This window comes from Oncorhynchus kisutch, linkage group LG15, assembly GCF_002021735.2.
Source record: "Oncorhynchus kisutch isolate 150728-3 linkage group LG15, Okis_V2, whole genome shotgun sequence".
Classification (NCBI taxonomy): Eukaryota; Metazoa; Chordata; class Actinopteri; order Salmoniformes; family Salmonidae; genus Oncorhynchus; species Oncorhynchus kisutch.
The window spans coordinates 30,188,020-30,214,564 of record NC_034188.2 but is presented as its reverse complement, the minus strand read 5'-3'; the positions used below and the strand labels follow the sequence as shown (position 1 = coordinate 30,214,564).

At 43.6% G+C, this 26,545-nt stretch overlaps 1 protein-coding gene across 7 annotated transcripts in view; it reads left to right on the top strand.

Annotated features, from left to right (window-relative positions):
- Nucleotides 1-23,189, top strand: part of LOC109905137 (fibroblast growth factor 13) — a 181,541-nt gene extending 158,352 nt beyond the window's left edge. For all 7 annotated transcript variants that reach the window (XM_020502342.2, XM_031790072.1, XM_031790074.1 and 4 more), the window contains 2 exons: nucleotides 16,517-16,715; nucleotides 21,351-23,189. In XM_020502342.2, the coding sequence (XP_020357931.1) occupies nucleotides 16,517-16,715; nucleotides 21,351-21,487 (336 nt within the window). In that variant the 3' untranslated portion in view covers nucleotides 21,488-23,189. The remainder of the gene's footprint in view (nucleotides 1-16,516; nucleotides 16,716-21,350) is intronic.
- The last annotated feature ends 3,356 nt before the right edge of the window (nucleotides 23,190-26,545 follow it).

Here is a 26,545-nt window from a genome sequence, read left to right as displayed (position 1 = left end):
CACTGAGTGACAGATAGCCCACATGGTCACACCAGGAGGGATGTGTGATGTACAATGCATTATGGGGCATTGTGTGTAGATTGATGATGAAAAAAACAATTTAATCCTTAGAATAAGGCTGTAACGTAACAAAATGTGAAAACAGTCAAGGAGTGTGAATACTTTCTGATTGCAGTGTATATATGATAATAGTCTAGGCGCTGACCATCCTGCATGATGGAGATGAAGACATGCTCACATAACTGCAAGTCAAATACTTAAAGCCCCAAAAGAGCAATCATGGCCAAGTTAAGAGGCTTAGAGTCAAAAAGAAAGGACTCTTTTGGTGAGCCAGCTGGCTAGAAGTCAGACGACATGCTTGGAAAAAAGCTAACAACATGTTCCCTGAAAAGTTAAACCTCATATAATCCAATGAAAACTCTTCAAAAGTCTCCAGTTGTCAGTTATCAACTACAAGTTTAGTATCTGTTCTCCATGGTCCAGGGCTTCTTGGCCATAAACAGCCCTTGGCCGGGATTCAATCCGATTGCAGCTTGTTGGCAATGCACCATTTAAATGTGGTCTTCAGGAACATTGTCTTTAAAAGCCGCATTGTCAACCAAAAAATCGAAATGAATTCCATCCCTTGTCTCAATAAGTCTGATCAGACTGTCGTTATGGGCCATAGTAGAGCAGAAGGAACCTTAAAGCCTGTGTGTAATTACTATACATTATAAAGACCATTATCACAGGGTTGAAACATATCTGCCGGGATCGAGAAAGCGGAGAAAGCCTGAGGGGAAAACAGAGACATAATACAAATAACCCCCCCCCCCCCCCCCCCCCCCGCCCCCAATTGTTAACAACAGTCCTCTACCCGTGCTCTGTTCCCTCTGGGTGACTTTAATGATATGAACACCACTGCCTCTAATTAAAACGTATGCGCTGAGCTGCTGCTTTAATAGAATTGAATAGAATAAAGATGGATCCTGCCTGGATGTGTGTGTGCCCGTGTGCCTACCCACGCATGCGCGAGTGTGTGTGTAGTGTAGGGTTCCCAGGTTATTATACTAGCAGCCTTCGTAGTAGATATAAAAGAGCTCTCAGAAATACTCTATTTACTAGATGCTATATTTAACTCACCTGTGGTGGTGATTCATAGAATAAGCTAAAGTGCTCCCCTCAGGTGTCTGTGTCTTCGTGTGTTTGTTTTATGGTTATTTTACAGTATACACAGTAACAGAGAGAGAGAGAGAGAGAGATACAACCCATATTTATGTTTATTTATTTTCCCTTTTGTACTTTAACTATTTGCACATCGTTACAGCAATGTATATAGACATTGTTTGACCATTTTTTGAGGTTGTATTTATATGTTTTCGTTGATCCTAACCTGTAGTCATGTTAAATGCAGTAATTACTTACCATTACAACAGTGTATAACCTGCTGTATTTTATAGAATCTTGGTTTAGCACACTGCTGGTGCTTATAGTCTTGAATTTCCCCGACACACTTATACAGCCACCTCCAGACTAAGATTGTGCAACCCTCCGGCAGCAACATAGCATTCAGCTTTGTAAATGGGATGATAGTTGTGGTTCATGGAGGAGGCAAGATTTTCCATTTGAGCTGAATTAGTGAGTGGATTGAATTGATTCGTTATTCAGCAGGGTGTCTGATAACCACTTCCCGGGCTGTCTGTGTGGCTGACTGCTCCGTGCTGCTATGGTAAACTGCTGCCTCTTCACAGGAGGGGGGTTTCGCCAATTTCTGGCCAGCGTTTCAGGGAGATTCCCAATCAATGGTGGAGACGCAGGTGACGACGTAGGCTAGCCAGGGAGGCAGGGGGCTGCTGCTGTGGTGTTCCTTCGTCTGAGTACCATTGTGTAGGTGGTGGTTGTGGTGGTTGTGAGTGTGTTCAAGTGTTTGGACGTGTGTTAGAAAACCTTCTAAAGTGTATTCAGACCCCTTGACTTTTTTCACTTTGTTACGTTACAGCCTTATCTTAAAATGGATTAAATTGTTCCCCCCCCCCACGCAATACTCCATAATGAAAAATAAAACATAGTTTTGTGAATATTTTGCTAATTTCTTAAAAATAAATCACTGAAATATCACATTTACATAAGTATTCAGACCCTTTACTCAGTACTTTGTTGAAACACCTATGCCATTTTTTATTTATATTACATATACAGTCCCAGTCAGAAGTTTTAGAACACCTACTCATTCAAGGGTTGTTCTTTATTTTTACTATTTTCTCATTGTAGAATAATACTGAAGACATCAAGACTATGAAATAACACATGGAATTATGTTGTAACCAAAACCAAAAACTACTTCTTCAAAGTAGACACCCTTTTCCTTAATGACAGCTTTGTACACGCTTGGCATTCTCTCAACCAGCTTCATGAGATAGTCACCTGGAATGCATTTCAATTAACTGGTGTGCCTTGTTAAAAGTTAATTTGTGGAATTTCTTTCCTTCTTAATGCGTTTGTGGCAATCACTTGTGTTGTGACAAGGTAGGTGTGGTATACAGAAGATAGCCCTATTTGGTAAAAGACCAAGTCCATATTATGGCAAGAAAAACTCAAATAAGCAAAGAGAAACAACAGTCAATACGGAACATTTCAAGAACTTTTAACGTTTCTTCAAGTGCAGTCGCAAAAACCATCAAGCGCTATGATGAAACTCTCAAGAGGACCATCACAGGAAAGGAAGACCCAGAGTTACCTCTTCTGCAGAGAATAAGTACATTAGAGTTACCAGCCTTAGAAATTGCAACCCAAACAAATCCTTCACAGTTCAAGTAACAGACACATCTCAACATCAACTGTTCAGAGGAGACTGCGTGAATCAGGCCTTCATGGGCGAATTGTTGCAAAGAAACCACTACTAAAGGACACCAATATGAAGAAGAGACTTGCTTGGGCCAAGAAACACGAGCAAAGGACATTAGACCGGTGGAAATATGTCCTTTGGTCTGATGAGTCCAAATTTGAGATTTTTGGTTCCAACCGCCATGTCTTTGTGAGAGGCAGAGTAGGTGAACGGATGATCTATACATGTGTGGTTCACATCGTGAAGCACGAAGGAGGAGGTGTTATGGTGTGGGGGTGCTTTGCTGGTGACACTGTCAGTGATTTATTTAGAACTCAATGCACACTTAACCATCATGGCTACCACAGCATTCTGCAGCGAGACACCATCCCATCTGGTTTGAGCTTAGTGGGACTATCATTTGTTTTTCAACAGGACAATGACCCAACACACCTCCAGGCTGTTTAAGGGCTATTTGACCAAGAAGGAGAGTGATGGTGTGCTGCATCAGATGACCTGGCCTCCACAATCACCCGACCTCAACCCAATTGAGATGGTTTGGGAACAGTTGAACCGCAGGGTGAAGCAGCCAACTAGTGCTCAGCGTATGTGGGAACTCCTTGAAGACTGTTGGAAAAGCATTCCAGGTGAAGCTGGTTGAGAGAATGCCAAGAGTGTGCAAAGCTGTCATCAAGGAAAAGGTGGCTACTTTGAAGAATCTAAAATATATTTTAAAATACACTTTTTTGGTTACTACATGATTCTGTATGTGTTATTTCATAGTTTTTGATGTCATCACTATTATTCTACAATGAAGAAACAGGTTAAAATAAAGAAAAACCCTTGAATAAGTAGGTGTGTCCAAACTTTTGACTGGTACTGTAGGTGTAATACATGTACATATCATTGCAGACTCATTATGATATTTGACATTTCATCTACTGGGGTTGTGGGTGTTTGTGTGTCCATGTTCTTTTGTCCACGTGAGAGAGAGAATGTGTGAAAGGAAGGAGCAGGAGGAAGAGTGTTCAGTACATGTGTGGGTGACGCAGAATGCACCAGTGAAAATGTATGAATCCAGAGGAGTCACAATGTGTGGGAAGAGAGGGAATCAATTAAACATGTATTTTCCTTTATCCTGTCTACTCTCCTCTCTGCCCTATTCTAGCTGTTTTTCATCCGGCCTCGTATGTAATATTCAGCTCCTCACAGTTTGTCACAGCCGTCTTGACTCACCGTTGCTGAAAAATACAGCTAGATGGTAAAACAGGCTTTTCATTTTGTCGCAGGGAAACGATCCTCGTACACACCATTGTCACCGAGATGTGGTAAATGGTTTTACAGTGTCTGTCGATGTTCTGTATGGTATGTTTTCTAATCAGGTAGGCTAGCAAAAATTTGCCCTGTTACTGTGCATTTCCTTAAATTCCTTAACCGTGTTTCTGTGTGACAAATGATGACCATTGGAGTGTTAATGTTGACATCAATGTTCTCTTTAAAATGACTAGCTAGTGTCACGACTTCCGAGGTCGTAGAAGGTCGACATCTCCGACCTTCTAGCCATCACTGGTCCATTTTTCATTTTCCATTGGTTTTGTCTTGTCTTCCTTCACACCTGGTTCCAATCCCATCAATTACATGTTGTGTATTTAACCCTCTGTTTTCCCTCATGTCCTTGTCGGAGAAGTGGAAGTGCTATTTAGTGTTGGTGGGGCGATGGGTTTTGTACCCACTTTGTTATTTTGTACATTTTGAAGTTTTGTCAGCATTTATTAAACAACTCTGTTTATACCAAGTTCGTTCTCCTGCGCCTGACTTCCCTACCACCAACACGCACCCTCCTTACAAGCTAGTCTAAATTCTGTCTATGGTATTTCTCCAAAGGTGCCTTTGAAGTTTGGCCATTTATTTATCTGTGGGTCACTGGGAGTAGAGTATGTCACTAGGGTTCCAGTCTGAGTCTAGGAGGGGGGGGGGGCTAGTGGGCATGGAGACAATAACATATAAAAGGAATGGAAACATTGTAGTTTGGGTTTCCGAATGATCATATGTTCGACTTTGTGCAGATCTTACATAATGTACAGAGGTTGTGTAACAGTGTATGAAAATCATTTGGTTAAAAGGTTCAGCGGTATTTGAAAATAATTTGGTTACTCTGACAAAAGGTGAAATAATGGAGGTGTGAAGTTGTACTGCTTTTAATGCTGTTCTTCTTCTGTCCCTGCGAGTATGTTTGAGTATGTGTGTGTTTGCATGGTGGAAAAAGGTTATGAGATATGCACCCCTGTTTTTCCACCCAGAAGCACAATACCTCTGCAAAATAGCTGTCCCTATCGCAGGGATCCTCTCGAGGGTCATTAACCAGCCATAGTGTGTGTTTTGTGCCTGTATGAGTGTGTGTTTGTATTTTGTATTTGCAAGAGCCTTTCCACCAGCTTAGAGCCTCCAAATCTATTGCGAACAAATTAACACATTGTAAATGTTATTTTTATCTAGGGATAAAAAACAGTGTTTTTTATTCCACTGCCACTCAGTGACTAAATAGTCAAATAGTGAGGCCATTGAAAAAGGAAGGCATTTAGACAGACTTGTTTGGGAGAGAGGATAGTGAGCGGTGGCGGCGCCATAATCTGTGTGAGTCTCCCAGGCTTTGACACTGCTGTAAAGACACCAGCACACGGCTCGGCCTTGATTCTATCGGTGCCATTTCAGTTAGTAGAATATGGGCACTGGGCGCAGACACAGGACTGGCAGCATGGATTTGTGCTCGGGCGCGAAGAGTGGCGCCAATACTCTTCCAGAGAAGATCAGATCCATTATGCCTTCATTTCTTGTTCCACTGCCGCGCCTCGGGGGAACATTATTGGGTTTTAATTACAACTGTGCATTCATTTGATTGCTATTTCAAAGTAAATGGTAATTGATTGTGTTTTCTTTCTTGGCACGTCTACAGCCAGGCATTGAATATGCATTACCCTCTATAAAAGTCACAGGGCTGTAGTATTGTGTTGTAGTGCTTGTATTGTTTTATGCCTGTGTGTGTGTTGATATCACAGATGGGCTGGGGAAACCTCACGCCACACGTCACACTCAGTGCTTGTGTCAGCCTGTAAACGTCGCCCCCCCTGCTGAAGCTATTGGGTCGTAAAGTGTTAAGGCACTATCGCTAAACTGCACTGGGATATCCCTCCACTGCTGTAAATCTGAACCCCCACCCGCCCCAGGTTCTAGAAAACTGTCTGTGATGCCTGATGAAGAGGAGTATGCGTGTACAGTATGTGTGGCAGGTAGCCTAGTGGTTAAGAGCGTTGGGCCAGTAACCGATAGGTCGCTGGTTCGAATCCCCGAGCCAAGGCACTTAACCCTAATCGCTCTTGGTAAGAGCGTCTGCTAAATGACTCAAATGTAAAAGTCTGTATGTATGTATGTATGTAAGCAGGGTTTATGGTGAAAGACACTGCGGGTGCTGTATACATGTCTGTGGAGAGAGGGTTGACGTGAATCAGTGAGCATAAAGGACACCTCTTAAAGGAATGGGATATGTCCTTTAAAATAGATGGATGTATGAACGGAGAGAGTGATAGATATGATTAAAGGAGGCTGAGAGAGTGCCTGACAAAATGATGAGGTTGAGAGATATATGGGGACAGAGGGGAAGATAGGAGAACAGTGAAGAAGAGCGAGGGGGTGAGCTACCCATTTATCTCCCTCTCTCACACACATAAACAAACACATTACAACAACCATCTCTTGCATGTGTTCCTCTATACATACTCCCTTACCTCCCTTGTTCACTCTCTGTCTAACACCTTTACACACACACTCAGTTACCGCCGAGGCAGGGGATACCCTGTGTGGGAGGGGAGGTACAGTGAGGCAGGGATGGTGACAGGGAGGAGAGGAGAGGGGTGAGACCGTGGGGTTTCCCTATGTTGTAGTCACAATAAAACCAAATAAGATATGGATCATAAAGCTCCCACCAACATGACTCATTGACTGCAGTACACAACACGAGCCCCCCATAGCTACGGTGATAGGGGGCGGTGAGGGGGTGAGAGGGGTACACAGTAAGGGTGTGTGTGTGTACTCTCTCTCACACCCCCTTTTAATCACAGCTTTGACATGTAGCTAAGATTGATTTCCAGCCATGGCAACATGACACACTCCAAAAAAATGACTCTTATCTTTAATCTCATTGGTCACATTTAGCCTCATTGATTTTCCATGTGATATGGGCTTTAATACTGTAGGTCGTTACAGAATGATATTGTTACTGTGGGCACAGTACACTTTAATAATAGCTGCCTATACTAGAAGCATATCTCTCTGCTCTCAGCCCTTTGATGTGTGTGAAGGCTTCCAGCTGTGCAGCATTTCAACAGGGGGACTCATCAGCTCACTGCTGTCCCTCTCTGCATTGTCCTGTGCTCCAAGTAAAGCCATGTATTCTAATGGGATAATTTTAAGTCCGTGTACCCAAACCACCAGTCATAGACAGCCAGGCTTGGGGAGGAGAGGAGGAGGAGGAGGAGGAGGAGAGGAGGGCAGATCATTTCCATGCAGATAGCTTTTTCTCTCCTCTCTCGTTTTTTTCTTTCTATTTAAAATAATGTTCCCTTGCATCAATTTGCCGCGATGTGTTTTGCTCCGTCTAGCTCTGGATAGTCGTGATTAAAATGGTGTTGGCCTTTTTTCACCGCACCGTGGGTTTTACTGAACACTAGCCATTACTATTGACTGAGGAAGAAACTGATGCAGCCACTGGAGTCATGTGGATCCAGCCTCCTCTGTCAAAGAGACTCTAATAGAATAGGACTCGGGTTTCCCTCCATCTTGGCTCCTCCTTGTGTCAGATTCTTCTGTCTTCCTTAGAATAGAACAGGGGTTTCTGGAAATCCCTTCCATCTTGGCTCTAAAAGTGTCTGTGTCTATCTGAATGTCTCTGTCCTCCATAGACCCAATCTAGTTCAATAAGGCGAGGCTGGCAATCGCTTCCATTTGGCTCTCAATGTGTCTGTGTCTATCTGCATGCGCCTGTCATCCATAGCCATTCACTCCACTCCAGGGTGACTGCAGCGAGCCAAATCCACATAAGCTCATTAATGGAGGTAGAACAGGACTCCTGGCTCAAAAGCTGAGCAGCCCATCGTTTTCCCACCAAGCTGTTAGAGCACGGCACAGGAATGAATACTGCCTCGCCTCTCCATGCTCGATACGCTGTTTGCTCGCCATGGTGATCACAGAGAGAGGGAGATGTGGGAGGAAGGGCAGGAGAGTGGGAAGAGAGATTGGGGGAGTGAGTAATGGAGAATGGGGGGACTCGAGAGAAAGGATTGAAGAGCAATGATGGAGAGAGGAAAACATACAGAAAAATAGAGAACAAGAGCAGATGTATTGCTCTAACTTACTACCTTTAAACTAACTGCTTTCTGCCTCCACACGGCTAGACAAATGCCTGGGCTTGGCGGTCAGAGAGAGGCAGGTTGATGCATGGCCAAAGCACAGGGAAATAAAGCGCACAGCATTAGGAGAAAGATCACCATTACTGGCTCTTTAGGCTGTTGACTCTTGTTTTCAGGATGTTGTTGTCCCAGGTTTTAAATGTGTTACATTTAAACATTCAACCCAGTTGAGTATTTTGGGAAAATAACAGTCCATTTCAGCATCCTCTTCGTTTGCCGCCTCCCCTGCACTGTTTTTGTTGATTTCATTAATGCAATTATAATGAATTACCTTTCACCAGATAGAACTCAAACGAGTTTAATCCGATCCCTCTCTCCTAAAGCAGATTTGCATTTCAGTACGAGGGTTTAATTGGTTTTATCTGACCTTCAAACCAAAGCATTAGCCATGGTCGCGCGCTAACGGAACAGTTATATAAGTGGAAAACCCCATCTCCTGAATCTTTTTAAACTGTGAAGAGCATTTTCTGGGAGAATGGTGGAGAACTGTACTCCTTACAGAGGGAAGGAGTCTCAGTTACCCTGCTTCTCAGAAGTCAGAACAGTCAAAGACTTCATCTGTCATTTGGTTCAGACACAGACATAGAGAGACAGTACACCCTGGGGGCTAGCTTGGGCTCGGTCTGTCATCAAAGGCAGAACTGACTGCAGCAGACATGACCCCTCCCCTAACGGTCCTTCATTTCCTTGGCGTCTTGTTAGAGTAGACTGTTGATGACCAGGTTAACGACAACATATATTTAGCAGCCTGAATGCATATACATATACAACTTGGACACTTTTTAAAAAAGCACCAGCAAGGGGGGTTATTTTGAGGCCAAACGTCACGATTTCCAAAACTATTTTTTTTATCCTTCTGAAATTTTAGGACTTTGTCAAGCAACTAGTTACCGACATACACTGAGTATGCCAAACCATAGGAACACCTTCCTAATATTGCGTTGCAAATGACAGTATAGCCACAAACCTAGATGACTGAGTTAGCCGTTTGCATAAGGGGATTGTAAATGACAATTGTTTTAGATTTATTTGACCTTATGATCGCTGGAGACAAATGTGAAACCGGTAATATGACAGTAAACTGCAGCACATCACCTTTTCTACTGTGACGTTTAGGAAATGCTGGCCTTACCGATCAATCAAATGTATTTATAAAGCCCTTTTTACATCGGCCGATGTCACAAAGTGCTGTACAGAAACCCAGCCTAAAACCCCAAACAGCAAGCAATGCAGATGTAGAAGCACGGTGGCTAGGAAAAACTCCATAGAAAGGCCAAAACCTAGGAAGAAACCTAGAGAGGAAGCAGGCTATGAGGGGTTGCCAGTCCTCTTCTGGCTGTGCCGGGTGGAGATTATAACAGTACACGGCCAAGATGTTCAAACGTTCAAAGATGACCAGCAGGGTCAAATAATAATAATCACAGTGGTTGTAGTGGGTGTAACAGGTCAGCACCTCAGGAGTAAATGTCAGTTGGAGAGAGTCGAAAACAGCAGGTCCGGGACAATGAACAGGTCAGGGTTCCTAAGCCGCAGGCAGAACAGTTGAAACTGGAGCAGCAGCACGACCAGGAGAACTGGGGACAGCAAGGAGTTATCAGGCCAGGCAGTCCTGAGGCAAGGTCCTATGGTTCAGGTTGTCAGAGAGAAGAGAGAAAGAGAGAGACAGAGAGAGAGAATTAGAGGGAGCATACTTAAATTCACACAGGACACCGGTGTAAGACAGGAGAAATGCTGCAGAGGGGTCAGGAGACACTGTGACCCCGTCCGACCAGGCAGGATATAACCCCACCCACTTTGCCAAAGTCCAGCCCCCACACCACTAGATGGATATCTTCAACCACCAACCTACTACCCTGAGACAAGGCCGAGTATAGCCCACCAACATCTCATCCACGACACGAACACGAGGGGGGTGAAACCTGCAGGGGTGTAATTTGGAGACTCAAGCTTCTGTAGACATGCGCAAATCACAGTATAGCGCCAAACCTACCGAGTTGATTCATGATTTCTATAAAGTTGAAATGATAGGCCCAGCCTTCACTGTATAGCCACCGTTAGTAATACCTGCATGCATTCAGAACTGTCACTTTAGCGTTAGTTTCCTTACATTTTGTGTCATTCCATTACATCGTTAGTTTAACTTCCTTACCTCTGTCACATTCTTGTTGTTGTTCTGGAGGATCGCTAGCAATAGTGCATCATATTAGGCCAACGTATTACAAGTTGTGCAGTCATTTGTGGCATGTAGCCTTTTTGTATCATTATGGAACGCAGGCCATATGCACAGCCGCAGTTTAAACCCGGAGCCTGGAGCACGGTTCACAACGACTGGTCCGTTGTCATTACAGTTCCATGATTAGTGAGGATTATTAGGACAGATTTATAGGAATACTGTTCAACCACTATTGTAAACTACTCTCACCTTCCAATTTTTCTAGTTTTTAAAATTATTATTCATGAGTACTTTGATAACCCTAAATAGTATTTTTAAATCTACCAAATTGGTGCAAAGCTTTTTTAGGAATATGCGTGTATTAACATGGCTTTCTTTAATTGATCCCTATTATTCTGAACCGTTCTTTTATTGTCTGTCGAGAACATTCCCATTGAAATGAAAAGGTACACCGACTCTAAAGGGATGGCTTTAGATACCTTTAAACCCTACGAGAAAATCTGTCAGCCAGCAAGTGGGAGGGTTTTCAGTGGTTGAATGACATTTATTCATGCGCAAGGGAACCACGCTTGCAAAGCCCGTTACGCACCTGCAGGTAAGTCTTAACAGTAGTGGTGCATGGGTAAAATCACTGGGGAAGCCAAGCCAGGGGGAAAAGACATATTACAACCTATGTGTTGTGATAATTACGTTGTTTGCTCATATGCCTTGTGACTGTGATATATAGGCCTGAAGGCCGAGTCAATAAGAAGGCACAGTGGCAGAATAAATTCAACCACACCTTTGTTTCATCACAAAACCGGAGAGCAACTTCTGTCCGAAGTCCACAAAGCATATTACATGTAACAAACAGTTACATGGCCTACAGCATGGTCAACCAAGTTAATGTTTCCAACATTTTCAGACTATTAAACAACTATTGGACCACGGAGAGTTGGACTACTAAACAACTATTGGACCACGGAGAGTTGGACTACTAAACAACTATTGGACCACGGAGAGTTGGACTACTAAACAACTATTGGACCACGGAGAGTTGGACTACTAAACAACTATTGGACCACGGAGAGTTGGACTACTAAACAACTATTGGACCACGGAGAGTTGGACTACTAAACAACTATTGAACCACGGAGAGTTGGACTACTAAACAACTATTGGACCACGGAGAGTTGGACTACTAAACAACTATTGGACCACGGAGAGTTGGACTACTAAACAACTATTGAACCACGGAGAGTTGGACTACTAAACAACTATTGGACCACGGAGAGTTGGACTACTAAACAACTATTGGACCACGGAGAGTTGGACTACTAAACAACTATTGGACCACGGAGAGTTGGACTACTAAACAACTATTGAACCACGGAGAGTTGGACTACTAAACAACTATTGGACCACGGAGAGTTGGACTACTAAACAACTATTGAACCACGGAGAGTTACCACAAATCGCAAAGAAAACAGGAGCTGCCTCCACTATTCCAGCACCATTTCAACATCATCCAAATTTGGCCTCCCTTGATAAAATGCTATGGGCGGCAACAATGTCATACAAAGGGGCGCTGTTTAACTCGCTCAGATGCTTTCTCTGGTGAGATACATTCAGCCTCTTGCGAGTTGAAGGAAAATGATGAAACACAGAGAGACGAAATAAACATATTATATGTATTCGTTTATTAATTTAGTCAATTTTGGGGGGACGCCTGGCTGAATACCAACTACTGAGAAGTAGGTAGGAAACATTTCCTAAGTATGAATAGGGTCCTTCCAGTGTTCTCCTTCGGTGTCATGGTAGCTTAGCGGTGTGCCAGGGTTGAGCTGACAGGAAGTCTCCATGGAGCTGCCATGTCACCGGCGCTGTCTGACAACAGCAGTGTTCCTGTCACCACGGTCTGGGCCAGGACTGGCTCTGGGAGTGACAGGGACAAGGGAGGATGAGAGATGAGATGAGAATATTTATCTACACTGAAGGTGTTCTCACACTTGGTCCATTTCAGACAATTTGTGAACTCAGTGTGGTTCCCTTAATATTTTGGGTGGAGTGTGAACACTCCAAAGAGCCCTGGAAGTGAACTGAACTGAGACCATTTTGAGAGGTAGTCTCAAAAGGGCAATGTGAACACAAAGCTCTCCACGTTCGCTTGTCATTATTCCCACACCACACAGTAGACTACTGCAACACCATTTCCCCTGCCATAACCCCTCACATTGGTGAGAGAAGATGATGTGCAGGTTCGTGGGAAAAGAACGTGTGCTGTTTATGGATATTGATTAGAGATTGTCAAGGATGCACAGAAATTCAAATATACAGTTTTGTACTGACACAATGTTCAGATTATTTGTTTGCAATATGTTGATCTATAAGCTAAGATAGCTTCATAAACTGTTTATTGATTGTGGGGTTTGAATGGTGTGAGAAGACAACATATTTGGTGAGAATCACAACAGGGTACAAAATCAAGGTCATTGCTATCTGGGACGGGATCCTTGTGATGTCCCAACTCTGACATTACACATTGAAGTTGACATTTAAAATGGTAAAGGTAAGGGTTAAGTTTAGGTTAGGGTAAGGGTTAAGGTTAGGAGTCAGGGTAGGGACGTCCCAAGAATTTCAGATAACACTAACCACAAAAATCAATGCTAGCACAACGCTACATCAATGCTGAATGTTGGAAAAAGATCTTGGTTCCTTTCTAAACATAGCAATGTGAACGCAAAGAGGACTCTGACCACAAAATAGGCGAAGTGGCAAAAGAGTTGAGTCCTCATTCAAAGTTAGGTGAATACAAAGAGAACGGAGTTGTTCTGTGACGGTAGGTGGACTGTGTAGAGACTCCAGCCCAGAGTGAATGTATGACTACACAAACACGCAGATGTGCATTTCATCTAGTGTTGCACTCCCTCTTGTTTCTTTTTGAGGAATAATGATGTTGAATGGGAACTCTCCAGAGAGTAGTATTGTGTTGGGAAAGCCTGGTGGCTTTATTGATGACTGGGTGACTGATAGTCAGTGTGGTGTAAAATACTTTAAAGTTCCACTTAAGTCATTTTTGTTTGAGCATCTGTACTTTACTATGTATATTTGACAACTTTTACTTCACTCCATTCCTAAAGAAAATAATGTACTTTTTTACCTGCTAAGCATTCAAAATGTAACAAGCGTCGTTTTCCCTGACACCCAAAACTACTTGTTACATTTTGAATGCTTAGCAGGACAGGACAATTGTCTAATTCACACCTTTATCTAGAGAACATCCCTGGTCATCCCTATTGCCTCTGATCTGGCCGACTCACTGAACAGAGAACATCCCTGGTCATCCCTATTGCCTCTGATCTGGCGGACTCACTAAACAGAGAACATCCCTGGTCATCCCTATTGCCTCTGATCTGGCGGACTCACTAAACAGAGAACATCCCTGGTCATCCCTATTGCCTCTGATCTGGCGGACTCACTAAACAGAGAACATCCCTGGTCATCCCTATTGCCTCTGATCTGGCGGACTCACTAAACAGAGAACATCCCTGGTCATCCCTATTGCCTCTGATCTGGCGGACTCACTAAACAGAGAACATCCCTGGTCATCTCTACTGCCTCTGATCTGGCAGACTCACTAAACAGAGAACATCCCTGGTCATCCCTACTGCCTCTGATCTGGCGGACTCACTAAACAGAGAACATCCCTGGTCATCCCTACTGCCTCTGATCTGGCGGACTCACTAAACAGAGAACATCCCTGGTCATCCCTACTGCCTCTGATCTGGCGGACTCACTAAACAGAGAACATCCCTGGTCATCCCTATTGCCTCTGATCTGGCGGACTCACTAAACACAAATGCTTCGTTTGTAACTGATATCTGACTATTGGAAGTGTTCCCCTGGCTATCCGTAAATAAATTAAACAAGAAGATTGTGCCATCTGGGTTGCTTAATATACGGGTTATATCTGGGTTGCTCTAAGACTACTCAAGTAGTATTTTACTGGGTGACTTTCACTTGAGTCATTTTCTTTGAAGGTTTCTTTCATTTGACTCCACTGATGATAGTTTGTCATGATCACAACATATGTGGTCCAGGACTCATCATCCATCTTACGACCGACATCCACTGTGGTACAACTGAGCAATACTAGCTTGTCCCAGTCTGAAAAACATGTCAATTCTCTCCTCTCTAAAGCGTTTGCCAAGTTGCTATAGGACTGCCATTATAGTTTAACCCAGTGTAGTAAAATCCTTTTTCCACGTTTTCCTTCCTCCCTGGTGATTACTTAATTGATCACTGTCATTGATTTACCAGAGTCCACATTCCTGTTGTGCGAGGTGGGAGAGAAACTAGAGTCTCTAGTCAATCTGTGAAGATTAGAATCCGCGATAGAACAGCGAAGGTTACTTCCCATTGAGCCGACATATGCATATACCGTGAGCGCAGTCTCCGCTAAAACGGGAACATGGCCTTTAAATTTCAATCACGCTGCAAAGCTGAACTTCAGTGATGCGGATTAAGTAGATCCCTAAGGGTAGCCGATCCTACAACACCCAAGATTTGCCGAACATACAGGTTACTTTCTTTTTTTTAATCCTTTTTTTGTGACTTCTAATTGGTAGTTACAGTCTTGTCCCATCGCGACAACTCCCCTACGGACTTGGGCGAGGCGAAGGTTGAGAGCCACACGTCCTCTGAAACACGTAATGACGCCTCAAGCCCTGCCTTAGACCGCTGCTCCACTCAGGAGGCAAAACATACAGGTTCTTAAAGTGACAAAATAAAGTCAACCGGTTGCAAGTTATTTTCTCCTTACCCATTAATCAAAACCTCAAGACTTCGGTATTAAGCCGGACCAATGAGCACACAGGAGAGACCAACAATAAATATACTAACAAAAACAGGTTCTGGTGCAGGGTCAAGGGAAGCACTACCTAAACATTAATTCAACTTCAAATGAAGAAAAATCTAATGTTTTCTCTCAACTTAGTCAGCCAGTTACACACTAACAACCAGCCTCATAGAAACGTCTCTCTTACCTGCACCTTCCCCCTCAAACAACAAAGAGATCTTATTTAAAGAAACAGTCAGCCAATGAAATGACAGGCTCAATCAATCAATTAGGCAGAAGCGTGCATGATAAGCAATGTCGGCTCAAGAAGAGTGAGAAACCAGCATAACTTCCAACCAAGTCTCAGATTTGAATACCCCAGGTTTAGTTTATTGGTGGTTCTGCCACTGTAGACTGAATGCATAGATGGTTCCCAGGCAGAAAGCAGTTGCAAGGTAATTAGGAGACGACAGAGAAAGCAGGAAGAACTATGCATTAGTACGGTAGTATAACAGCGGTTGTCTCAACAGATAATTCCATCTCCCTATATTATAGAATACTACAATAGAGACGAGTTTGCAAAATGGAGTGCAATACACACAGGCAGGCGTGCTTGTGAGGACGCACAAACACACATACATATATATATATATATATATATGTATATATATATATATATACACAGAGACACACAGACCATCTGAACCTGTTGATTCCCACTGCTAGGAGAGGGCAATAGTTTGGTGAAGGATTGACTAATACATAGTAATCATGTCTTCTATTACAAAGCCTCTGCAGAGGGAACATCCTCCAACAAATGTAATTATTAATTGTACAATATATTATTAAAACTGCAGAGTAAAATTATAATTAACGTTTAATCTTATGTTTAATTAATGGTAATTTGTATCTATGGCTTAAAGCTATTCATTATTTGCAATGATGAACATAGAAGCTTTTGAAAATACTGTGGTAATTTGGTAAGCATTGAGAGCTCTATGTCTTGAATCAAATGCTGTATAAGGATCGTTCAACCCTTGAGTGTGTGTATGTGTGTGTACTCTCTGAGCAAGGGTGTGTGTTTGAGTCTTGCCTTCACCTCCTGTTCTTAAGTAATGATGCTTCATATCACAGTGCCTCTCATTTACTAAAAATCAAGATATGAGAAGGACTCTTAAAACCTCCTTCATCAGTGTCCCGCCCCTCTCCAAGGCTCATCATGTCTTCTCTCCCCCCCCCCCCCCCCCTCTCTCTCTCCTCAGGAACACTTCACCCCGGAGTGTAAGTTCAAAGAGTCGGTGTTTGAGAACTACTACGTGACCTACTCCTCCATGATCTACAGACAGCAGCAGTCTGGTAGGGGCTGGTACCTTGGTCTGAATAAAGAGGGGGAGATAATGAAAGGAAACCATGTGAAGAAGAACAAGCCAGCAGGCCACTTCCTTCCCAAGCCTTTGAAAGGTGAGTCTGTCCATCTTTTTAACTATACGGTGCTTGGCTCTATTTTGAAGACAATGGAGAAAAATAGGTTTCTTAGGAACTTTACTTAAAAAAATATGTTTCTTGATTATTCTCCCAAGGCCATTACATTGCAAATTAACATTTATTGGTGATTCACTATAGCCTGGAGCACTGAGCTTTGGCAGCGGTTATTATGAATGGGAGACTTCCCCCCCAAAAAACACAAGGCTTCTCTTTGATTAAATGTCCCTGTTCCCTTTACCTATTCTCCCTCTCTTCCCCTCCCTCAATGTGGGTAGTATCTCCCTACTGCCTAGAGAAAGGCTGCTCTCAGCTACCCTGCCGCTGGGTGTTCTGCTCGGAGGCAATGGTGTGCAGGCGGGGCTATTGAGCGCTTCCCAAAAGCGATTCATACTTCACTGGAGCCAGACAGTGGAAAAGGCATTGGCAATGTCCATGGCAAAAAGCTGCAGGAATGATACAGTTCTGCCTGTTTTGAACAGTGACAGCTAGGCTTTTTAACGCTAATGTCTTGGCCAACCAGGCCAGGTGCCTCATGGGAGGAGAGGGAAAGAGGGGGTATGATTGGGTGCTGGATAGATGGATCTGTTCATGTTAAAAAGGCCAAACCTCTTTCATCTAGATCAACACACAGGCTTACCTGAACGAGAAAACAGAGCGCGAGAAAGCATCAGTACTCCACTTCCACAAGATGAAAGGATGAACTTTCAGATGAAAATTCCTCCTCAAAGTAAAAGAACCACTAGCGACCCAAATTACTCAACCGACGAGAAATGTGCACCGAGCGGCTAGCAATTTCTGTAAAAAATCTAATCAGACGATCAATCATTCGGATCTGTCAGTTCCAAGCTCCTTTTATGGTTACAATTTACAGACTAAAGAGACTGTATCACAAATACATTGTCATCCCGTTCATGTACGTTCTGAAAATCATGGTTAAAAAAGTCAAATAAGTTGTAGTGCCTAAATGAGGGCAGGAGGGCATTGGAGAGTGATGCACTGGGCATTGAATCCCTTTCAACCCCTTTTTCACAAGGGCAGAAAGGCACAGCAAACAGGCATCTGTAATGACGATGATGCTTTCTCTCCCAGGTTGGCTGGTCTGCTCTCATCCACCGACCAATCGACCAGTAGCTCATTAAAAATCCACATCTCTGCTCACTGAGATCACTGTGTTGCATTTAACAGCCCGACCAGTGTGCCGAGAGAGATGGATGGGTATAAAGAGAGAGAGGTATGAAGAGTGAGGTAAAGAGGTATGAAGGGTGAGGGAAAGAGGTATGAAGGGTGAGGTAAAGAGGTATGAAGGGTGAGGTAAAGAGGTATGAAGGGTGAGGGAAAGAGGTATGAAGGGTGAGGGAAAGAGGTATGAAGGGTGAGGGAAAGAGGTATGAAGGGTGAGGGAAAGAGGTATGAAGGGTGAGGGAAAGAGGTATGAAGGGTGAGGGAAAGAGGTATGAAGGGTGAGGGAAAGAGGTATGAAGGGTGAGGGAAAGAGGTATGAAGGGTGAGGGAAAGAGGTATGAAGGGTGAGGGAAAGAGGTATGAAGGGTGAGGGAAAGAGGTATGAAGGGTGAGGGAAAGAGGTATGAAGGGTGAGGGAAAGAGGTATGAAGGGTGAGGGAAAGAGGTATGAAGGGTGAGGGAAAGAGGTATGAAGGTGAGGGAAAGAGGTATGAAGGGTGAGAGAGGGAGAGGTATGAAGGGTGAGAGCAAGAGAGAGGTATGAAGTGTGAGAGAGAGCGCGAGAGAGAGAGAGATATGAAGGGTGAGAGTGTGTGAGAGAGGTATGAAGGGTGAGAGAGAGGTATGAAGGGTGAGAGAGAGGTATGAAGGGTGAGAGAAAGACATATGAGGGGTGAGAGAGAGCGAGAGATAGAGATGAAGGGTGAGAGTGTGTGAGAGAGAGGTATGAAGGGTGAGAGAGAGAGAGGTATGAAGGGTGAGAGAGGGAGAGGTATGAAGGGTGAGAGCAAGAGAGAGGTATGAAGTGCGAGAGAGAGCGAGATATGAAGGTTGAGAGTGTGAGAGAGGTATGAAGGGTGAGAGAGAGAGAGAGAGAGGTATGAAGGGTGAGAGAGAGGTATGAAGTGTGAGAGAAAGACGTATGAGGGGTGAGAGAGAGCGAGAGATAGAGATATGAAGGGTGAGAGTGTGTGAGAGAGGTATGAAGGGTGAGAGAGAGAGAGAGAGGTATGAAGGGTGAGGGAAAGAGGTATGAAGGGTGAGGGAAAGAGGTATGAGGGTGAGAGAGAGCGAGAGCGAGAGATAGAGATATGAAGGGTGAGAGTGTGTGAGAGAGAGGTATGAAGGGTGAGAGAGAGAGGTATGAAGGGTGAGAGAGGGAGAGATATGAAGGGTGAGAGCAAGAGAGAGGTATGAAGTGTGAGCGAGAGAGAGAGAGATATGAAGGGTGAGAGTGTGTGAGAGGTATGACGGGTGAGAAAGAGAGAGAGAGGTATGAAGGGTGAGAGAGAGGTATGAAGTGTGAGAGAAAGACGTATGAGGGGTGAGAGAGAGTGAGAGATAGAGATATGAAGGGTGAGAGTGTGTGTGAGAGAGAGGTATGAATGGTGAGAGAGAGAGAGAGAGAGAGAGGTATGAAGGGTGAGGGAAAGAGGTATGAAGGGTGAGGGAAAGAGGTATGAAGGGTGAGGGAAAGAGGTATGAAGGGTGAGGGAAAGAGGTATGAAGGGTGAGAGAGGGAGAGGTATGAAGGGTGAGCGCAAGAGAGAGGTATGAAGTGTGAGAGAGAGCGAGAGAGACAGAGATATGAAGGGTGAGAGTGTGTGAGAGAGGTATGAAGGGTGTGAGAGAGAGAGGTATGAAGGGTGAGAGAGAGAGGTATGAAGGGTGAGAGAGAGAGGTATGAAGGGTGAGAGAAAGATGTATGAGGGGTGAGGGAAAGAGGTATGAAGGGTGAGGGAAAGAGGTATGAAGGGTGAGGGAAAGAGGTATGAAGGGTGAGGGAAAGAGGTATGAAGGGTGAGAGAGGGAGAGGTATGAAGGGTGAGAGCAAGAGAGAGGTATGAAGTGTGAGAGAGAGCGAGAGAGAGAGAGATATGAAGGGTGAGAGTGTGTGAGAGAGGTATGAAGGGTGAGAGAGAGAGAGGTATGAAGGGTGAGAGAGAGGTATGAAGTGTGAGAGAAAGATGTATGAGGGGTGAGAGAGAGCGAGAGATAGAAATATGAAGGGTGAGAGTGTGTGAGAGAGAGGTATGAAGGGTGAGAGAGAGAGAGAGAGAGAGGTATGAAGGGTGAAGGGAGAATGACAATGAATAGGAGTTGTTGTGCATGGTTGTTTTAAAAGATCGTTTTATGTCAATAAACCGCAAATGGCTAAATAATGTCATCATAATAAAGGAAATAGGGGAGCTCGCTTTCATCCCCAGAAAATGTTAAACATACAATACATTGCTTTCATTCCGAAACTACAAATCAGGCCAAAAAGGCACATTTCTCTCAGAACCCAAATGCCAGATCTAGTTCTTCAATAGGGGATGCTGAGAGAGAATAAAGAGAGAGAGAGAATAAAGGGAGACAGGATAGAGAGAGACAGGATAGAGAGAGACAGAATAGAGGGAGAGAGAATAGAGGGAGAGAGAATAGAGGGAGAGAGAATAAAGAGAGAGAGAATAGAGAGAGAGAGAATAAAGAGGGGGAGAGAGAATAAAGAGAGAGAAAGAAAAAAGCATTTGTTCCAGCAGCCCATAAAGATCCAGAGGCAGCAGCAATACCAGCCGACCAATTAAGGAGCCGTCTCTGCATTTCAACCATCTCCACCAGCCGCTCCTCGCTCCCCCTCTCCTCTTCGCTCTGGTTCCAGTCCACGAATCTCAGCCCACGGCCTTTAATTTTACCCATCTGTGTGTGTGTGTGTGTTAAGGTGCTAGGTCAAAGAGGGAGAGATACAGTAGAGTGAGAGATGGAGGGATAATTGGAGGAAAGTAAAAGCGTATATGAACTAAGGAAGGATGACCTAGAGGTCAGGGTCCATCTCACCGCTGGGCCGGTCATCCTTCCTGATTATAGTTCCTTAATGCCGTGGATAATAAGCCTAGCATCGATTTCACACAGCTTCCCACTTAAGTCCACTTGATTGATTGACTTGTTGCTTTGTGTGTAGCCTGCTGTTAAAACCAAAAAAGCAAGGCAATGTCAAGCCCCAGGAGGGCCGTGCATTAAAACACTGGCTGTTTTCGGAGTGGCTCCTAAAGACCAAAGAGATCAGAACCTCTAAGGTGACTGGTGTTTCTTCTGAAAGGCTTCCGCGGTGCAGACAACACTGCTTTAACTTTTACAAGCTCCTGAATAACTCATGTAATGCAGTGTCTATAAGTACTTTCTGCCCTCTAAAAATAACTTGTCCTAATATTTCTTCGGTGCTTATGGCAGGGGTGTACATTCTGTTATGAGCGTCAGTGACAGGATCCGAGGGAGTTGAGCAATAGAAGAGAATATACAACTTGGTCCGACCAAAGAGGAGAACGTGAATCTCCAGATGGACAATACAATTATATTCCAGTGTATTCTTTTATATTCTATTCTACTGCTCACCTCCATCTATACTAGCAGCCATGTGTCTTACCATTCTCCTGTCTGTCTGTCCCACAGTGGCCATGTACAGGGAACCCTCCCTCCATGACCTGACAGAGTTCTCGCGCTCCGGCAGCGGCACGCCCACCAAGTCCCGGAGCGCCTCGGCCGTGCTCAACGGAGGCAAGACGGTGAGCCAGAACGAATCCACGTAGCCGGGTGGTGGCGTGGCAGGCCGGGGCGGACACCTTACCTCCAGAAGAGCGTGACTTCCAAGCAGACTTCTCTCTCCAAAACCGTTGGTGGTTCAGGACAACTTTACGACTACTAAACACCACCACCAATCAATCGCCACACTCAATTAGGTTCCATTCAAACTATCCTTCTTTATCTTTCAACAGCCAACCAAATTACACCATGGACTTTGTTTGCAAAACGCTAGGCTATTTTGAAACGCATTTGAGAACACCATTTTCTGTTGGCGACTCTCTGGTGGTAATGCTAATCTTTTAACGTTTCTTACTTCCTGCAGATAACGACTTCTTTTACTTATAGGTCCTGATCATATAGACACCTACCCGGTCATATCCTACCCGGCAGGCAGGTAGGTAGAGAGGCAGGCAGGCGGTCAGGGCAACCGGTGAGGGGCTGCAGTGGGTATAGAAGTGCCCTGTTTCTGTGTGTCATCCATGATGCTTCTGTGAATACGAAGCCGTTCCCCCATGAGGGAGTGCAGCCCTAGCGAAGCTGCAACCGCAGCCAGATATAACAGTAGCTCTCCTGCACACGCTCAGAAGAGATTTGAGCTCTCTAGCATAAAACAAAAATAAAGGGAAAAGCGTGTGGCACTCTGAGCGACGACACCATAGCTTTGCAACTTTGCTTTGCTAATTTTCCAAATTTAGCGGAGAGCGTTTTATTTTTGATTGTTCTCTCGCCCTCCTCAAGTATTTGTGGTTTTGCAGCCGTCTCCACAGTTAAAGGGGTTCCAGCACACCAAAGACAGAGCTGAAAGACTGTCCCTTTAAGCAGTCAAGCCAAGCCAGTATACAGGCGCAGCTGGAGGTGTTGAGTTATTTTTAAAATTGTACATTTTTGATGAGAGAAAGAAAAGTGAACAAAGAGAATGAGGAAGTAGGAAGTAGGAAGGCGTGTCAATGTTCTCGAAAGTGTTTTTTGCTGAAGGGAAAGAGACTATATATTGTTGGTGAGCTCTAGGATTGAGTTGAGGTATGAATCGACTGTATAATGTCCTTTTGTTTCTGTTGTGTTACATTGTATTCTGTCTTCAGTCCCCATGTTCTGTTCTCCAGTCCAGTGCTTGTGTCATGCCTTGCCCCCTCCCCTTTTGTTGGCTCTTATTGGCTGATTCAGTTCACCATATAAGGATATGGTGATGGCCCCCACCCAGGACTTGTTTCGTGTTTGAGTAACTTATCGTAGTGACAATTTTCTAAATACATTTAAAAAATACTGTGGAATTTTAGGTGGCTTAAACATTTTATAGGATATGTCATGTTTGTAAAAGTAAAAAAACAAACAAATAAACATCCCTTTCTTGCACAAAAACACGGTTGTGTTCAAAGACGACCCTTTTTGTGGGCTAATTACTCTAAGTTTCCCTTCGGCTACATACCTTGTTCATATGGAACATGCTACTGGGAAGCGTGTTTTTTTTTTCTTTTTCGTTTCCTTCGTTTTTTTTAGGTGAACCTCTGTTGCATGGGAGACAGTGGGGAACTCTGGACTACAGAGCTATAGTGCATGATGTAGGCTATGTGTATTAACCCCGTGTTGGATCATGTGTTCCGAACTACCAGGATACAACTGAAAAACAACCAGTTCAGCCTGCTACCTTCCAAGTTGTTTATTATTTGTTGTCTGCACAAAATGCACTGAATAAAATGTTTATATTAAGATATAGTTTTAAAACGTGTCTTTTCCTTTCTTTTCGCACTGACATCCTCCACACACTTCTCTCTATTCTGTTCACAGCAGATCCAATGCATCATTTCCACTAAACATTTTTGTAAAGTTGAAGTGCATCCCACATTGTACAAAGTATCATACCAGTACATTGAATGTGATACTATACCAGTGAATAAGAAGATGAAAAATTGGCACAGTTCAATGTAGATCAATGATGCAGGCGTTGTAATGTTGTATGGCTGATATGTAGCTAGGCAGGGCTGGAGTACGGTAACCTAACCCTGCTGGCCCCGAGGAGTTAATGATCTGAGCAGAAGAAAGCCAGGCCATGTCCTCCTCCTATCCTCTTATCCTATTGGCCTCTGGACACAGATGAATCACCCGGAGCCACACACACACAACCAGGATTGGGCTTTAATTGCCTGCAGAGTCAAGGCTCCAGTACAGGCTTATATAGCACTAGCCTCACCAGCCTACAGCCAGGGCCCATTCTATGTAATGAATCAATATCTCCAATGGACATCTGGAGCTGAGGATATTTCCTGGAATAGCCCATGTGATAGAGACACTGATCCAAGGTCAGTTTACAATTTTAGACCCCAATGGGTAAAGGTACACTATGCAGAAATCCATCCGCCATTTCCTGGTTGCTAAAATTCTATTCGTTTGCCTAATTTCAGTTTGTGACAAAACAAGCAAGTATAGTGCATAGCTGTGGGGTTAAATGCTGGGTTTTTTCTTCACAAAAGTAGTGCACTGGGTCTTTATTAGTCCTGTATTAGCTGACTGATATAGCAGTCTGTAGCGCGGCTGTTTGAAGCTTGTGTACAAAACGGAAACTAAAAGAAGCAAAAACTAAACTTAAGAATGGGAAGCAGAGAAATAGCGCACATAGAACAGATTTAACGCGTCTTAGACTTGCTTTCAATGAGAATATCAGATCTAGAATAGATAGATCCATTTTCTATGTGAATTTGGTCAGGTTGCCCAAAAGGTTACATATTGCGGCTTCAAGGTTAGGATATGAGAGGCAATGTCTACTCAGAACTCATAGCACAAGACAGCAGAATCCTGAGCCATCAGTATGTTTTCTGCTCTAAACGAGGAGCCTTACACGCAGGGCACACAGAAGCCTTGATGTAATTAGCCCCGGCAGAGGGTCCACTCCCATTGGATGGGGAAATATCTGGCCTGCCTGGTGGAACACTCCAGTTAGGCAATATGTTTTGCATCCATGCTTGTCTGTGGAACGTAATGCGGCGCTAATGCTAATTGAGAGGCTAAAGCTTACCGTGTGCTTCCCAGCTGAAACAGTTTTTATGACGAAATGTTATGATGTTTTTGTTCGGTTTGGTCTTCGGCAGGTTTACCGTCGTCAGTGATTGGTCAACAGTACTACTCCTAGTGTTTGTTTTCATTCAAGGAGAGATGACTCGTTTTCATGCACATTTGTCCACTTGAGAAATCGAGACGTTGGGACTATACGCTTTAATCTGCTCAAAGCATACTTCTGAGACATTTAGCATCAAGGTTTTCCCATCCCAGATCTCAGAACTGTTTTGTAGTGATTGTAGTGATTTTTAGGGGGGTGCAATCACAGATAGAACCTTATGGTTCTGAAATGTCAATCTGCGTTCAGCCATGGGATTCTATCTGGCACAGAATGTTACAATTATTTCAATAGATAAGTACATACATGTCATGTCTAATCACATCCTCAAATATATTAATTCATGTTCATCACACATTTGTTCAAGCGATAGTTCCATAAAATGGCAAATACACTATTATCCTATGGATAACTAGCAACATTGCTAATGCTTAGCACTAGATGAGCAAACTGATGTATTTTCTTCTGGTCTCTGACAAACAAAGTCAGGAAACTACTTGTTATTAATCGATGAAATGTGGTAAGTTTAAATTTTTGTAAAATACTCTTTCCATGGAGGGTTTCGTATTGCTATAGAACAGGACAGAAACAGCAATGCCTGTCTGAAGGACATTTAAAGACCATTTCTCCATTTGTCAACTTCATATTCGTCATTTCCAGCGCCATCCCAAAATCAACATATGTGAAAATGGCATGTTTCTATGTTTTGTAGTAAAAAAAGATAGAGGGAGATCAGCGTTTCCAAAGGTATCCTCGGTGTGCATCACGTGATTTTAACCAATTATGAGAGGGCATTGCCTACTAATTCTTTTTTAGTTCAAAACATATGCTAGAGATGATGAATATGAAGTTGAAAAATGTAGAAATGTCTCTTTAAACATTATGGTTTCTACCATATAGAGCTTACGTTATGGCCATTCTTCTGAAAAAGTGGTAAAATAAACAAATAAATCAAAGTAATTTAAGGATTTGGGACAATAAGGTTCTATCTGCAAGATGTATCATTTTGAGATGAGTATTTTTCAAGTCTCAGATCTCAGTACTGTTTTGTGATGTCTTCCTCTTTCATGGCTCAATAAGAATATCACTTTACATAGTTATTTTTGATTGACAACCCAGCATTGTGGGATTGGATTGCAGATAGAACCTTATAGCAACAAGTTAATGGTGTTTGCACAAAGAGAACTTTCAGATCGTAAATGAACTTTTTCAAAAATCGGGCAACATACAGTATCTCTTCACATAGAGCAACATGAAGAACTACAACCTTACAGTCCCAACGTTACGAAATACTGCACCAAACATCCTAGATCTAAAGTAGCTCGAATAAGACCTACTTGGCGAAAACGTCAAAATGAACTACAGATTTCTTGATTTATCTCAGATTAAGTCGGTCTATTTTGAGGAAGTGGATACTGGATATGTTGCTGCGGCGTCTCGAGGGACAAATAGTAATATTGCCGCTTTCTTTCAAGTGAAGGGAGTATACGTGGCAGACGTTCTGCTAGGAGAAAACCAAACCTTGTCTGCGGCGCAGTTACCCTCAGCGAGGACAGACAGAGCAGGAGGTTGACTTGAATCGTGAGACGATGACACAGAACATGACAGGACTAATGAGGCCCACATCTCCTTGACCTCTCCCTCCCCTCTTGTCCCTCCCTCCCTCAAACAAGAGGTCTTGTAGATGATCAATAGCCTCTGTTTGGGTATCACTGTTACTCTCCCCAGCAAGAAAACCAAAAATTGTCACTTCAACAGGAGGAACTAACAAAGAGTCACTGACAACTTAAACAAAACAGGTGGGGTTTTAGGAGTGGTTCTGAAAGACACTCATGTGCATGTCCACTGAAAGTTGACTGGCAACAAGAACTGGGACTGAGAAGACACCCACCATGAGCACCCACTAAATTTGCCCAAGAACAGGCTAACAAAAACAGGGAAGATCGGATAAATT